We start from the raw sequence: 16,289 nt of genomic DNA, 5'->3' as shown, positions 1-16,289 counted from the left end.
AAAATTACTAGCTTAAGAATTATGCAATGACAATAAAAATATTTATTTACTTTGTTGAATGCAACTTTTGTTTGTTTTATTTGCTTCTTTTAGCGGTCCCCCTTCTCTGACTCGGCCAAAAAAAGCTGCTCTTTGAATTCGCGTTTCGTTTTATCTAGATTTCTGTTCTGTTCTTTATGTTTTCCTCTTTGCAGAAGTTTTGATTTGGACATCAAAAATAGAGAGATATACATACACGTTTTCTTATGGTTTTATTTCCGTTTCCGGTTTTCATTTTGACATTGTTTCCGTTGCGCTACGCTAGATATAAAAGTTCGATCTCTGTCTCCCGAATTCATCATTAATTAATCGTATTTGTCCGTCCCTTCGTCCGTTTCTACCATTCATAACAACAACTGAGTTGATCACAAGAGATAACGAGAGTGTTTGCTTTATATATATAATGCATATGCATATACATATGCCTACGTGTGTTCCGGCCAAAATACCTATATTTTCGATGATTCGCCAGGGGCAGGACTTCCCTATTAAATGTTCCCCCCTTCGGTTCCAAAGAAATTCACAAAATACAAAAAGTGTTCGCTAACTACGCATAAAGTTCCATACAAAACCATTTTCCTGGGGGACAAGAATGGAGTTTTCGATTCGTTTAAAATTATGTAACAAAGTGTTTGAATTACCAAATTCCATGCTCAAATCCCAAATAGATTTTCCGATTAAAACCTAATTTTACAGTTACAATCGGCCGGCACACACGTACATACACACAAATCAACTGAAACTTGCGATTTTTGAACAATTTTAATTGGGGGGAGGCTCGGAACCCCCTTCCCAGGCCCGCCGCCTTCTTTTCTACCTATCTTTCCTATCTGCATATCCGTGGGGGGTTGGTTGACTATATCCTGACATATTGGCTTACAACAATTCGCTAAGAAAAAACACTTTCGCTAGACACGCACGTCCTGCAACGATTACGAATTAGGTAAAACAAAAAATTTAATTACAAAAGGGATGCGGATGCGGGTTGAATCCGTAGGGTAGGTAGGTTGGTAATGGGGTCTTAGGATACAGAAACACATGTTCGTGGGTAAACTTCAGTGTCGTTAAATTAGCAAATAAACTAAGGCATAAACTAAATCATAAACATAATATTACATCATTAAATTATAAACATAATTACATTGTGTGTTCTGCTCGTCCGTCCGGCAGGTGTATATCTGCCCGCCCGTCCGTCCGTTGCGTCCTAACAACAACAACACGATCCCCCCCATCTTACAGTTCATCATACAGTAAATGTACACGCTACCACATATAGCATCCTATACGTATATAAATCATGATATGCGGCCGGCCCACGGGGAGGATCGATCGTCCGTCGCTGCTGTCGGGCGTTGTCCAGAACGGAACCGCAGCGCAGCCGTCGCCGTAACCGTAACCGTAACTGGAGGCGGGGGCGCAGGCGGCGCCAGAGCCCCGCCCACATTCAATCGTTCTTGGTCTGACAGTAGAGCTCCTTGAGCGACTTGAGCTCCTCGATGAGCGCTTTGTTTTGGTTCTCTAGCACCGCCACTCGATTCTCCAGGCACTTGATGTACTCCTTCTTCTTGCGCCGACACTCCCGCGCCGCCTCCCTGTTCTTCTGCAGCCGGATCTCTCGCTTCCGGGTCTGGTCCTCCGCTATCCCGCTATTGTCTGCAAGAAATGTGGTAAAGTGGGTGATTAGCACAAGATGGTATTCATAAGCAAGGTTTTTTAAAGAGGAACTGTCTGCAACTCGAACTGAATTGAATTTTCTACTCTGATGATCTATAGATGATGGTATCATACGATTTTCATTAGAACAAAACAATTTAAGACATTTTTAAGACAGTAATTAAGAGAGTTATGCTTTAAAATGTATTTAAAAAAATGTTTTTTGTTTTCTAAAAGGCAATAAATAATTAAAACAAACTCAATACAGCAAATATTTAAAATCTTAGGATGGATTGAGAAAAAAATTCAATATTCTTTGATCACAGTTCGAATTACAAGTGTTCCGCCAAATCCTATAGAATTCAACGTGGTGTTGGACCGAGGCTATTACTGGTGTTGTAGGACATCCGATTGGACAGGTAGTACGAGGTGTCCAACTGCATCAGGGAGCTGTTCGCCGGATTGCCTCCCGCTCCGCTCCCCGCCAGCTGGGAACCGAGCACGCCGTCGGACATGGGAAGCGATGCGCCTGGGATCGGGTTCGTTTCGAATTCGATTTCGATTCGAATTCGGATTGGGGATTTAGTTGTCGATTGTTGTTGAGTTGTTGTTGATGTTGTTGTTGTTGTTGCGGTTGTTGTTCAGGACATAATTGAATTTTATTGGTTGTTTTTTGTTTTTGGGTTGGGTGGAGGAAGGCGTTCGAAAAGAAAACAATGAAAAAACAACAATAAAAATTATAAGAAAACATATTTTCCATTTTTCAGTTTTTTTTTTTGAATCGGAAGTTTTGAATTTTCGAACTGATTTTGTTTATGAACTTGAGTGAGTGAGTGCGAGCGAGAACGGCGAGCGAGCGAGCGAGATAGGTAGATTTTTTGGTTAGTCAAAGAGAGTGAAGAGAAGCTTTTGATAAAGGGTTTAAATACTGTTAGGTGAGAGACAGGTTGGTTGTACTTCTGACTTATTATTTAATATTTGCATGATGGGTTGTGTGTGTAACAACAACGGCAACAACAACAACAGCGATTACAGCAACAACGACAGAGAGCGAAAGAAAGGGGAAATATAGCAAGAGAGAGAGAGATAGAGTGGGGCGAGTGGGATAGAAAGAGAGGGAAAGAATGCAGCAGCAATAGTTGTAATGGTTAAGTAACGGTAATTCGATTGTTTATTGTTGCTGCTCTCTCCCCGTGTGTGTGTGAGTTGGTGAAAGGGTGCGAGTGTGTGGGTGTGGGTGAAAGGTTTATTTACAAGGAATAGGAAATTCTGGGAATCTCTACAACGCGACTTTTCGTTTGCCCATTTTCAGCTCCAGTTTTCCACCCTTTTGTTTCCTTTTTTCATTATTTTCACTTCGATTAAGCAACATCAACAACAACATCAACTAAATGATTATGTGGGCGGTGAAAGAGGGGCGGGGTTCACTTTTGTACGGCTGCCCCTAATGGCATAATGGTGCATGAAGGATATCAATGGCAGTCCTTTACAGTCTATGTATGAGTGGTATGTACACTTCAATTGAGATCCAAACAGAAGCACTAGTTATATTACATATTTACAAACTGGGGTTCATCGCCTTCAAGCTCAGTGATACATAAAACGACTCCTTAAAATAATCTATTTTTTCAGTTCATACTTGAATGTATTTAAAGTCTATATTTGTATGGTCAAATTAATGAAGGGTCAGGAAATCTTGAAATTGTACCATTAGCAGGCTAGCACAATATCTTTTGCTCAATCAAATGGTACATAATAAAGTGGTTATTAAGAATTCGTTAGTTTTTAAACCCTTGCACTATATTAATTTCATTAATCGTTCTCAGTCAGTCGTTTGCAACGCTGTGAATAAGACACTTCCGACCCCAAAAGTATTTGTATTATAATATACATATATTATTGATCAGCATTAAAAGCGGAGGATCTAGCCATATCCGTCTGTCTGTTACTATGCAAACAAGTATCTAAGTTTTTAAGGTAGCTTACTTAAAAGTGTTATTTTTTAGATCGGATCGAACAGCTATTTTATATAGCTCCAAAAGAAAGGATAGGAAAACTAATGAAACTCTGAGAGTATTGTTTTCTTTAAGATTTTAGAAATACGACAAGGAAACAATAAATAACTCCGCATATTATACGGTTTCTGTAACAAATAATAAGGTCTTATCAGCAAGGGTATATAAGTTTTGGTTTTCTGAAAATAACTTTCTTTCCAGTTTTATCACATTGACGGTTAGCAAACTCCTAAATGAATTTGAACATTAGGATAGTATCGTTCAAAGGTTGCCTAATTTGAGATATAATTTGAAACATGAAGATAGTATCAGTTACCGAATTGCGATATCTTTTTAAACATCTTTAAGAAGTCCTCTTCAGTAAATATATGCTTTATAAGCCCTTTCTGTGATCTGATATGATGAGAGACTGCCATGATAGAACTGCGATGGATCTGCTTTTGTATATAGTTGTGGATCGATAATCTATTTCTTTCGACTAGTGATTTTGATATGGATCTTTTGCTACAGCGCACTACGAGTGTTTACAGTGTTATTAAGCCAACCACAACTGTACAAAATGAAGGGGTAATATGAGTATGGGGTTACAAACACTGGAGAAATGAATGAATTCGGATGAACTGACCGATCACCCAGCCATTGGGAGTGGTCGAACGATCGCCAGGCGCATGTGCATCTTGGAATGAACGATGAGTGGCGATCAGCTCGGCGATGCGTTGGGTTGTTAGGCGATAGTGTTTTAAAGAGCAACAGATATATGTCTGAATGGGGGTGACAGGTGGAGAGGTCGTCCCCCGGATTTACCGCTCATATCGGGTCCGCTGATCTCGGTAAAGATCTTATTGTACGACGGCCGTCGCGTCAGCTCGCTGCGGTGGTGCTGGGAATCGTCGTCCGACAGACTCTCGTCGCTGTCCTCCGGGTGCTGCGTGTTCGGTTCGGGTTTGATCTTGCACGGAAATGCTGGAGGGATCTGTGTGCGAGGTAATCGAGGGCATTAGTAGAGTTCTGCTCGATGGGTGCTCCCTGAGCTACGCACTTTGTTACGCACTTGCACTGCATTGCCGGGGGTCGTGTGGATAACCGTGGAGTTGGGCGGCTTGGCCACATAGACCACCTTCTGCATCGTGGCGGCGGCCAGCGCCTGTTGCTGCTGGGTTCCAGCTGCTGTCTGTATGACTCCCGAGGGATTGGCCTGTATCACGGATTGCACCTGTGGGAACAAAAGTTGAAGCCATTAGATTCGTTTCGAGGCGTAAAGGTGAACTAGCTGAACTCATTCTAGGCGAAAAACTGGCTTGCACAGTAAAAAACACGAAGGGTAGAATCTATTACATGACTTTATCGTATCCCCTCTATCCCATAACATTTTGGATTATTAAGTTTATTCTTCCATTTCAATGATGATAATTTTAACTTTAAAAGCATTTCTACAATTTCTTTGAGTTTCATGTTTGTAAGTGTGTTTCTAAATATTTTACCATCTATTAGTGTTATGTACTTTAATTGACTTAAATCAAAGTACTCATGTACTATTACAACCAACTAAATAACATAACCAAAAAAATATATACGCATAAATCATATTCTTAACTACCGCAACCAACCAAAAAATGTCTAACAAAAGCATAATTCTATTTATATTATTTACATAAACCAAATTCCTAATATTTACCTAATTTATTATTAAACATATCATTATAATTTAAATTTAAAGTTTAAGGTATTTATAATATGTAAATACTTCATTTTAATAAATGTATGTTTTAAAGAGTTTAAGAAGGAACCAATTAAAAATATGACGACTTTTCCTATCCTAGTGTAAAAGATTTTATAAAGAATTCCGGAAGAACTAATTTTGGTATAGAGTTTTGACCATCCAGGAGTATACCCAATTGGAAATATTCTAAATTGTTGGGAGCTCGCCTATAATTTATTATACCCGTTACTCGTAGAGTAAAAGGGTATACTAGATTCGTCGGAAAGTATGTAACAGGCAGAAGGAAGCGTTTCCGACCCCATAAAGTATATATATTCTTGATCAGGATCACTAGCCGAGTCGATCTAGCCATGTCCGTCTGTCCGTCTGTCCGTCTGTCCGTCTGACCGTCTGTCCGTCTGTCCGTCTGTCCGTCTGTCTGTCCGTCCGGATGAACGCTGAGATCTCGGAAACTATGAGAGCTAGGCTATTGAGATTTGGCGTACAGATTCCTGAGCTTCTTACGCAGCGCAAGTTTGTTTCAGTAGACTGCCACGCCCACTCTAACGCCCACAAACCGCCCAAAACTGTAACTCCTACAGTTTTGATGCTAGATAGAAAATTTTAACTGAAATGTATTGTTCTCATCAATACCTATCGATTGACATAAAAAAAAGTTTGCCACGCCCACTTAAACGCCCACAAACCGCGTAAACCTGTGACGCCCACAATTTGCATGCTAGATAAAAAATTTTAACTGAAATGTATTGGTGTCGTCAATACCTATCGATTGATCCAAAAATAATTTTGCCACGCCCACTCTAACGCCCATAACGCTTAAATCTGTCTACCGCCGGTAGGTGGCGCATTTTAATTTCGCTTTGCTGCTTGCATATCTCCATTTCCCTTTGAGTAACGGGTATCTGATAGTCGAGGTACTCGACTATAGCGTTCTTCCTTGTTTTATAGATGATTTCTTCGTATTGAAACTAGTTTAGACATACTGTTTAGTTTACTAGAATTCATATGAAGTTCAATAGTATAATAAAATGCTTAGAACGCAATTGACAAAACAAACCAACAGAGTTCAAATAAACAAAAATAGTTTATTCTGGGAAAGTAAAGAATTCCAATTGAGTTGAGTTGAGTCACGAGTGTGGCAGTCGGGTTTTCTATCTTTATCCCCCATAGAGTTAGTCTAACCATAATTGATTCCACTGAAATCCTTTACAGACCTTAATACCATGGTCTATTTAAATGGAGTTTTCCTACACAAATGCCAAAGATCTAAAATCGCTAAAAACTAAGCCTTCTAGGTTTCCTATCCCTATCCCCCATAGAGTTTGTCTAACCTAGGGTAATTCCACTGAAATCATTTAAAAAGCGCTTAATTCCATGGTCAGCCTAACCCAAATTGAATCCAAAATGAACTACAACTCTAGATCTCTATTCAAATAGAGTCTTCTAATACAAATGTCAAAGACCTAGAATCGCTAAAAAAAAAGTAAGCTTACTACAGAGTCTGTCTATCCTAAAGTGACCAGTTCCTGGAATACCCATATTAAAGTGTCCTTCGAAATGGGGATCCCATGAATAAATGGGATGTATGAGAATATATATTCAAATGAAGTTTTAGTATACAAATATCAAAGATCTAGAATCGCTAGAAAGTAAGCCTTCTTCAGATTATACCTATCCCTAAGTGACCCATTCCTGGGACCCCTATATCACTAGTGCTCTTCGATGGGGATCCCGAACGTTGCCCCAAGCTCACCTGCAGTCCGTGCTGCGCCAGCGCCTGGATGGGGTATTGTATGTTACAGTTGGCGGTGGTGGTCAGCACGGTGGCTCCTCCTCCGCCTCCTCCCTGGGCGTTGTTTGTCGCCCCCGTTGGTCCGCCGGCCGTTGTACTTTGTTGGTTTTGTTGCTGCTGGGGGTTACCTCCTCCTCCTCCGCCGCCGCCGCCACCCCCCGCTGCCGCCGCCGCCTGCTGGGCAACCACGTCGACCACGTCATTGGAGCCCGATGCCGCCGACGAGTTGCCGTTCTCCTCGACGATGCTGTTGTCCATGTTGGCGATCCTGGCGATCTTCAGCAGCACCGAGACGCTCTCCGACAAGTGCTTCAGTTTGGCTACCGTTTCCGCTTCAATTTGGCCAGCTTGAAGACGTTTCTACAAAGGGATTGATTGGATTGTGAAGGAGGTTTGAGTTCTAAGTTCTCAATTTTGCAGTTCTCAGCGTTCGGTTTATCGGTTACTGTTTCTGTTTCTGGGCGGGATTGGATTGGATTGGGCTCGTTTGTTTTGGGCCGATGACGAGTGTGCGATGTGATGACGATGATTATATTGTGCTGCCGATTGCTGACTGATGGAACTCAGTTGCCCAAAAACAACAACAACAACAGCAGCGACAACAACAACCACAATAACAACACCGAGTCGTGAGTATTTCGGTGGAATGACGTCATGACAAAGTTGTGTGTATGAGTGTGCAAAGAGGCAACAAGAAAGAAAAAAAAAAAAGGAAAACAGCGAAAAATCAACTTACTTTCTGATGACATCACTAAAAACGTTGCTGCTGAGAGCTTTTGTTGTTGTTGCTCGCTCTCGCTCTCTCTTGCGCGTGTGTTTGCCCGTGAGTGAGTGTGTGTGTGCGCGCGTTGCACGCTGCGCTGGCAACTTGTTGAAAAGTCGCTCTCGCCAGGAAAATCTATATAGCCAGCAAATCGGCGCGGAAGCCAGACATAGCCCTAAAACTTCAGATGGGATTCGTATAGCATCGCGAAAGGGTTTCCTTTTTATTTGGGAGAACCACACAGAACACACACGCACACAGCGGCCAGCAGCGAATCGGTGCGACAAGTTGGCAGCACGCACACACACAACACCCGCACTGCTCCCTCTCTCGCTCTATCTCACTCGCTCTCGCTGCCTGTTGTTATCGTTGCTTACGTTCTTTTTTCTTTTCGCAGCACTGAATCGCGATTTTGGGGCGAATAGACCCGGGATTTGCGGATTCTGCACGGGAACGAACGCGTTTTCAACGGTCAATGCAATCGCAGGCAGCGATTTATTGATAAACTCCGTTTTTTTTGCGCAAAAATCGTTCGCTGATTACAGTGTGACCGTGCCGGCAGGGTGACAAATTACCAGACCTGCATGGTCTTGAAAATACCACAAGGGTTGGGAACTTGGCTGGCAACAAGGTGTCGAGATTGGCTAAAATCAGCGGGAACTTTTTAAAATATTACAAATTTCAGCAGGTTTTTTACATTTCTAACAGTTTTAGACTGGGTTTTTAAAGAGATTCACCCAAATTCAAAAAACGACTTTAATAAATCACTTTGTTTCAAGTTTTTCACAACAAATCTTCAGGGTTTTAGTTAAAAAACCAATTTTAAAAATTTAAAACCAAAATACTTTGCCTTTAAGAACATAAAATGGTTTTCTCTTATTATCAACTAATAACACAACAAAACTCAACTCAAACATTTGTTAAAAATCATTAATAAATAAAAGCAAACGTATCCAAGTTGAATAAAAACTTTAAAAAAACCCTCAGCCCTTTTTTGTTGGCCATTTGCTATTTTACCCTTTAACAACAGCCCATTCATAGAAGTGCAAAAAACAATTAGCCCAAATGATATTCTCGGCTAATTACTTTACAGCCCAATAGCTATTGGGCATGACGTCATCGCGACAAAAGCGGAAAGTTTAAAACGTAAACGGCCTAAAAAACAGACTGCAACAGCTTTGAATTAATAGTTAATTAGTGCAATGGGGAGGGGTTGTGACTGTTCCCTCGTTCCTTTTCCTGAAATATTATTTCCATTTGCATTATGTAGGCTGCTTTTTCAATCGACTTCCTTTTGAGTGACATAATAATTGCCATTAATTACAAACCCGCACGAACCCTGTACCGCCTACTCTTCCGCTAGAGGACCTCAAAACGCCGGTCTGTCTACGCGACCCCATGGACTCATGGACTGACTGACTCACCTGATGTACAATGGTACATACGTAGCTCGAACTACCTGTGCACCAGCTGACATCACTCCCTAATGAAGTTTGGCCATTGTAAATACTATATTACATAGTATACTATATATAGCTCAGACTTTATACACCTGCGGTCACCACAATAGCCGTAGAAACCCTGACCATAACACCGCTAAAATATGCGGTACACGATTTGGGAGCACACCCAAATCATCTGTGCTCAGAAGAAAGTTTATTTTTTTTCTGTGTTTTATGATTCATAGTTATTTAACTAGCCTCTAAATTCGAAAGCTTTAAAAATAATACATAAATAGTTTACGAATATAATATTTGTGGTTTAGTTAGTTTATGTTTAGTACGATATAATACAAAAGCATTAAAGTCTCAGTTGACATTTCTAACTCAAAAAACGATTTTCTATTAAAAGGGTCAGGTCAGGTTGTGGAGAATTTCAACCTAGAGAGGAAGTTAGGGATCTACATAGGTACTATAAATCTAATTACATTGACTATTTAAAGTGTACACTAGTAAAAATAATATTAAATATTACTCATACGACTTGTTGGTCGCTTATAAGAGCTTAAATAAACATTAAAAAACAAGATTAAAGGAAAAAAAATAAGTTCCAAAAAAGGAACGGAGGCCTTTCCTTCAACCTATATATTAAGCTCCTTCCAATGAACAAACCCATTGAGAACTCATTAATTTATAATGGTGATTTTTATCGAAACTGTACTTCTTTTCTAATTGTAGTGATTTAGCTGCGGTAGTTTTTCCCTTCCAACAGCTGTTGGTTTTAGACATTAGCAGTAAGCTCAAAGTTGTTGCTGTTGCATTTCAATCAATTCCAATCAGTTTGCATTTTGCTTTTGGCTCTCGATTTCCACTAGCCGCACCCCCTTTCGCCCACTTCACCACCCTTTTTTTGCACTGTGTATTGGCGTACGCAAAATTGACGTCAGCATTATTTATTTTTACTCGTTTCCACTGCGTCGGTGTTTGTGTTTGTGTTTGTGCTGGTTTGCCTTATGCGAACGTGTTGGTGAATCTCTGCCGCCTGAATCCCCCGCCCCCCGCCCCCCATCGCCCATACCCCACCCCCCTCTCGGCACCTCTTTCTTTCTAACGCTGTTTGCTTGGCTGAATTAATTAAAACTAAATGAATGTGCAATAACAAAAAAAGAGAGCCACAACAGTTATTACTTGTCATGGACAAGCTAAGAACAAGAAGAAGAACGAGCGAAAGAGCAGGAGTGCAAGCGAGACAGAGCCATTGGCGACAGGTGCTACCCGCTTGAGTGACAGGGACAGACAAAGAGCGAGAGAGCGAGAGAGAGGGGGGAGAGGGGAGCAAGTGCACATGGCTCTACGCCGGGATTACCGTACAATTTTGATAAAGCTCCACCCACCCATCTCCCTCTTTAAAACCTGCACCGTAAACAACTGGAGTCCTGAAAGGGGTTTCAGATATTACCCTTATCATAGATAAACTTAACTAACATAGTATACTAAGATTTTATATTTTCGATCTCTCTTTGGGAACCAACCCTTTAGAAGTGAGATATTTGACAAGATATGTACATATGTACTTCTTTAGCATTTATGGTAATGTTCGAAATAACGTTGTGTTGAGTTTGCCACCAAACTAGAAAATACTTAAAAGTGTCAACTTTAAAAACATTTAATAGCAGTGGAGTTATTGCTTGCCGTGCATAGACCTAAACCTGTTATTTTTCATATCTCTTGGGGTTTCAAGAATTTCTCGCGTATTTTATATTGGCCTGACAAAAGACTTTAATTATAAGAAATCCAGCGAAATATGTTCATAAATAGGAACTGGTAAGTATTTCTCACAGTGTTTGCTATCAGTTGGAATGGTAGCTTGTGTTATCATGACGGCGTAGTTGCCGGATAATTATGCACGACAGCCCCAACCAGTTGAGCTCTTTAAGTGTGCAAGATTAGCGGGTATTCGTGGAAAGGGCTGTTCACGCTGCGATCCCAATTTTTCGCTATGCACTTTCTGAGTGATTCCCCCATATTAGTCAGCGGTAATTTACGATAGCGTCGATATCTAAGCGATGTTTTATAGCAGTGTCAAGGCAATAAGGTTGCACAGAAAAAAAGTTCGTTATGAAACCAAAGATCGAATCTCAAAAGGATTTTGCAGATAGGAACATTTTTCGTTCCTTTTCGAATAGTTAACATAAGGTCAAGGTTCAAATGCAACCAGAATACATTTTTATATTTTGCATTGAATAAAAATTGTATTTTAATATTGTAATTAAAATATGTATATCAAAATATGGCTTTGAAATTATTTTAAAATACATATATCCCCAACTTGTTTAGCGATTATTTGTTTTTTTTATGTGTACGACGTTGCTTTATCAGCCCTTTGCGCTCCACTTTTCGTCAATAATTCATTGATAAGCATAATCCATGCCTCCCTTCTCCTTTCTTTATCTGCTTGCCCCTTTTGCTTCACTTTTCAGTGTTATCCGCATCCACTTCACACATGCTCTCGCCCTCCCCCATTGTTTTCCTCTCTTTCCCCCTTGAGGATCGGCACTAGAAAAGTTTGTTTTTGTTGCAGTTACGCATACTCACACTCCCACTTCCACCCCCTTTCTCGCGCCCTCTCTCTCTCACGCTCTTTCGCATTCCCTTCGCATACAGTGGAACGTTTATAAGGTGAACCATCATCGCGCCAAAGAAAATTCTAATTATAGTGAGTTCTTCAGAGAAAATACATTTGTAAACGTACATATATATTTTTATGTTTTCATTACGCTTTTCTTGATCATTTTCAAGCGACTCTATGTATATAAATGTAAGAATATTTTATCTTCTCTTTAAAATATTAAACCTTTTATAATGGTATGATAATATTGTTTATGTGTAGTGAAATGTTATGAGCATGTTTACCCAATCAGTGTTTCTAAAAAATCGCGTTAGGCAGGTTCGACTGTAGCTGTGTTTATCGCTTACCCGTTTTGGTTGTTGCTGTTGTTGCTGCTGCCTGTTGACGTTTGCTGACTAATAACAATGAAATCTTTGCATAACGGCAAACACGGGCACTACACGACAAAAAAAAAAGAATAACTACAAATACTACAACACAACACGCGAGTCTGTTTGCGCTCCGTCTCTTTTTGTCCGCCCGTAAGCTGCAAATTAAAAACCGAAAAACCGACACAAAAAGAATTCAATTCGCTTTTGTTATTGTTGCTCGTTTTCGTGTCGTTTGCTTTGCATTTTAGCGATTACGTCAAGATTTTTGTTATTTTACTGATTTGTATTTGATTACGCGCTCATAAACATACACACATACGTACGTACGTATGTATACAGCAGAGCTATAATTATAAGCACACTTGCACTGAAAAAAAAAGCGGCGATGCTCTTTGTGATGTTGCCTTCTTTTGTTTTTGGCGCTCAAAATTCGCTGCTTTTGAATCGTCACCTTTGCTGTTGTTGCTGTCGCCGCCTCTGTTGCTCTTTGTTTTTGTTTTTCCGTTGTTCTTCTTTTGCCGCCTCTATGCTCGTGTGTGCGTGTGTGTGTGTTTTGGGAAGGCCGTCTGTTCTCTACGTAGCTCTAAAAAGCACTGATGATGACTGACTAACCAGCGGCGACGCCGGCAGCGCTGCCACAGCTGAGCGAGCATATGATTTGGAGCTTCCTCTCTCGCCCGCGCCCGCTCTCTCCTTCCCTTTCCCCTTCCTCTTCCTCGCCCACCCCCTGCCCATCTATTGTTTCGTAATTGGCCGTTACTCCATTGGAATAACTTCTTGAGCGGCAACAACAACGGTGGCACAAGCAACAACAAAGAGAGCAGAGCGCCACGTCAAAGTCGACGTCGTTGTTCTTACTCACCTTTACCTTACACACTCACCCACACACGCACACACGACGCCGTGCATGCATAAATATTTTTAAATAGCAATGGCGAGAGCGAGATAGCTGCTGACGTTATCGCCTTAGCGCACAGTTATGGCGTAGCAGAGCTTGCTTGCCGACTCGCTTGCGCACACGCAGTGGCAGCTATTGCCCTCTCTGTCGCGTAATCGTTCCCAGTGCTGCATACTTTTCGGTGCCAGTTTCCATGACGATTCACTCCGAGAGAAAGAGAAGGAGAGACAGGAAGAGCAGGAAATGGGAGAAATGGAAGTCCATCGATGCGGGTTCAAATGCCACTTCAGTTCCACAGCTATCTGTTGTCGCCATCTGCCTTCTCTATCGCTCGGCCGCTTCGATTCTATTGGAAATTGTCGAATTTTCATTGAGCGGCCGGCAGCCTTCCATTAAGGAATGGCTCTGCCCGATCTCTGCCGCCACACGCACAGTGTTGCTCATTCATGAACTTAGCTCAGTGCAATTTACACACACAAATGAAAAACAAAATGTAATTGTGTTGGTTGCCGAGCCGTGTTGTAGATACATTTGATGTATCTTTATTAACAATCCTTTTTTTGTGCAGAACACTGTACTTCAAGCAAATAAGAAAGCATAAAAAAAGATCAGTGGAACCGAAATTATTTATTTTTCAGATGGAATTAAGCCAACAGATTTTTGGAAACTTTTGGCTTACCTTCCATAGCTTGTTTGCTCTTACTTCTGCACTCAGGTAGATTTTTTGTTTGCTACAAATTCGGTGTTGCAATGTTCGACTTTCCATATTTGCATTTCCGATTGGTATATACATAGAAGCCTTGCTTTATTTGTTTTTATTGGGGTTTTTTCATTTATTTCAAACTGATTCTGTAGCAACTTTGGGAAGGATAGGAAATGGTAATGTAGCCTTTAAATAAGGGTAAACTAAAGTATAGAAAATTAGGTTGAGTGGATATTAGTTAATGATAGCCCCCTCTTCTGTTATTTCAGACACCTCTGCAGATAGGCGCGTACCAAACTTTGGCTTAATTCAGAATCCCAGATTTTATCCCTCGTTGTCAGGGTCAAGTCACGCCTTCGAATGATTTTCCTTAAGCAGTATTTGGCCCCCATTTCCTATCCCCTTTTTGTGGGTCATGGCTTCGGGCCAACGGGGATAAGATTTCACTTTGCCAACGCTGCGAATGCGTAATGTTTACCTTTTTCGCTAACCCCCAGCCCAATTTCACTTCTTTTTTCGTTATCTGTGTGTATTTGTATCCACCCATCCAGCCCCGCCCACTTTCGCAGGCTTGAGGGGCGAAAGTTTTCGTTTTCGTTGTCGCGTGTGGCTCACATGGCGTATGCGTTACGTGGGGCAGACCACATCGAGTATACGCCGCGTTGCCTGCCCGTGACAGGCGAAATCCACTCAAAAGCGCCGCTCACCTGTTCCCGCGCAGCATTTAATATGAATTGAAACTGTGATCTGCTTGTGGCATTTATTTAATGGGAACGAAGACTGCTCGGAGGCGCGTTAAGCGAATTGCTAACCGTACCAAAAAAACCCCTTTATTAACCCACGAAGAATATTTACCGAAAATTGCAAATTTAAATTTCATATTTGGTGGGCTTAGGTTAATTGGAGTTTAAGAAAATTAAAATGGAAATGCAATTTAATTGGTTTACCTCTTCTACATTTGCTACTCAAATAAATGTGAATTAAAAAACTAATAATACCTAACGAATATTGCAAAATAAATCTAGTAATTATTGGCTTCTAGATAAATGGAAAATTCAAGAAATTTAATTGGAAATCAAATTAAATTCGTTTACCCTTTTTACACTTGATTCTCACATTTCAACTGTAATAATTGTGAATTTAAAAAGTTTTTCTTTTGTAATACCAAATATTGCCAAATAAAATCTAATATTTGATGGGATTTAGATAAATTTGGAATTTGAAGAAACTAAATTGGAAATCCAATTAAATCTGTTTACCCCTTTTACATTTGATACTCGCATTACAGTCTAAATAATTGCGAATTTACAGAGTTTTTCTTCTGCCTACCCAAAATGCATTTAAATATTTCTAATGCGCCATTTGCGGTTCACATTACATCACCTAATTGATTTAATTCCCTTGGCTGCTTGCACAAAAAAGTTAGATAACTAAATATGCACAGAACATGTTGTTTAATTATTTTAGCAGCCACGCAAGTGCACAAACGCTCTCTGCTTTCTCTATTTTTTTTTGTAATTTATCTTTTTTCCCGAGAATAATTCACAAATTAGTTTTGGCGAAAGTTTCCATGCCGGGGGCTAAATATAGCGGCACCGTCGTGGGGTTAAGAGCGCTGGGCGAGCGTGGGCATCAATGACGCAGGCAACAGGCAGGAAGCAAGTCCCAGTATAAATGGCAAGGGGGGAAAACAAAGGAAAGCGGAAAATCGAAACGTCACCAGACACAAGCCCATCAACAAGCTGAAGGTGTATTTGCGGGCCAAGCCTCCGCCGCCGCCTTTTCCGCTTCCATTTCCATTTGCCGGGAAAAGCGGAAAAAGGACGCAGACAAAGCGGTTTATGCGTGGGTCGCCCTGTCCGCGTTGATTGACAGCTCTGCCTCAATCTGTCTCTCTCTCGCCCCTTTCGCCATTGTTTTGCTTCTCACAGATAAAAAAAACCCACACGCCATAATAGCCCTTTACAAATACCAGGAAAATCATCTTTATCGGGAACTGAAAGGTTTTTAAACAGCACTTTCAGCGCCCGGGGCCAGCGACTATACGAATTTCTGAGGAATTAAATGGGTAGCATTGAAAAAATACGTTGGCATCATTAAGTTCTACTGTCGAGCAGACAAAGGGGTTATTAACCTATTTTTTGAAAAGGTTTTCAAATGCATTGCCATAAAATGTTATCAAAAATTAAAATCAATTTAAAAGAGGAACTAAATGCAACACAACACAAAAAAGTTGGATGGTAAAAATAAGTTCATTGTTCTATTGT

The 16,289-nt window shown here is 40.7% G+C and overlaps 1 protein-coding gene across 6 annotated transcripts; it reads right to left on the bottom strand.

Moving 5' to 3' along the window:
- Positions 1 to 234: 234 nt before the first annotated feature.
- Positions 235 to 13,011, bottom strand: CrebB (Cyclic-AMP response element binding protein B). 6 transcript variants are annotated; one of them, XM_065867727.2, is made up of 7 exons: positions 12,873 to 13,001; positions 12,398 to 12,486; positions 7,181 to 7,579; positions 4,747 to 4,920; positions 4,512 to 4,680; positions 2,084 to 2,221; positions 235 to 1,692 (listed from the first exon to the last, which is right to left on the bottom strand). In XM_065867727.2, the coding sequence occupies exons 3-7, from the start codon at positions 7,475 to 7,477 to the stop codon at positions 1,484 to 1,486; spliced, it is 987 nt and encodes a 328-aa protein (XP_065723799.2). In that variant the 5' UTR covers positions 7,478 to 7,579; positions 12,398 to 12,486; positions 12,873 to 13,001; the 3' UTR covers positions 235 to 1,483. The 6 variants fall into 6 exon arrangements, with proteins under 6 accessions (XP_065723799.2, XP_070853368.1, XP_016930806.2 ...); XM_070997267.1 differs by having other exon boundaries at positions 12,398 to 13,011; XM_017075317.4 differs by lacking the exons at positions 12,398 to 12,486; positions 12,873 to 13,001 and adding an exon at positions 7,956 to 8,557 and having other exon boundaries at positions 4,759 to 4,920.
- Positions 13,012 to 16,289: the final 3,278 nt, after the last annotated feature.

Source organism: Drosophila suzukii, chromosome X, assembly GCF_043229965.1.
Source record: "Drosophila suzukii chromosome X, CBGP_Dsuzu_IsoJpt1.0, whole genome shotgun sequence".
NCBI classification, from domain to species: Eukaryota; Metazoa; Arthropoda; class Insecta; order Diptera; family Drosophilidae; genus Drosophila; species Drosophila suzukii.
The sequence above is the reverse complement of the archived record's forward strand: the minus strand, read 5'-3'. Positions and strand labels throughout refer to the sequence as shown.

Bases quoted from the DNA above. Each gene is read 5' to 3' on its own strand.
- CrebB (XM_070997267.1), bottom strand. From the start codon at position 7,477: ATGGACAACAGCATCGTCGAGGAGAACGGCAACTCGTCGGCGGCATCG. The intron at 4,681-4,746 runs GTGCGTAGCTCA...CCTCGCACACAG, and splicing joins CAGTGCAAGTGCGTAACAAA to ATCCCTCCAGCATTTCCGTG. The intron at 2,222-4,511 runs GTAAATCCGGGG...ACCCGATCCCAG, and splicing joins CAGCGGACCCGATATGAGCG to GCGCATCGCTTCCCATGTCC.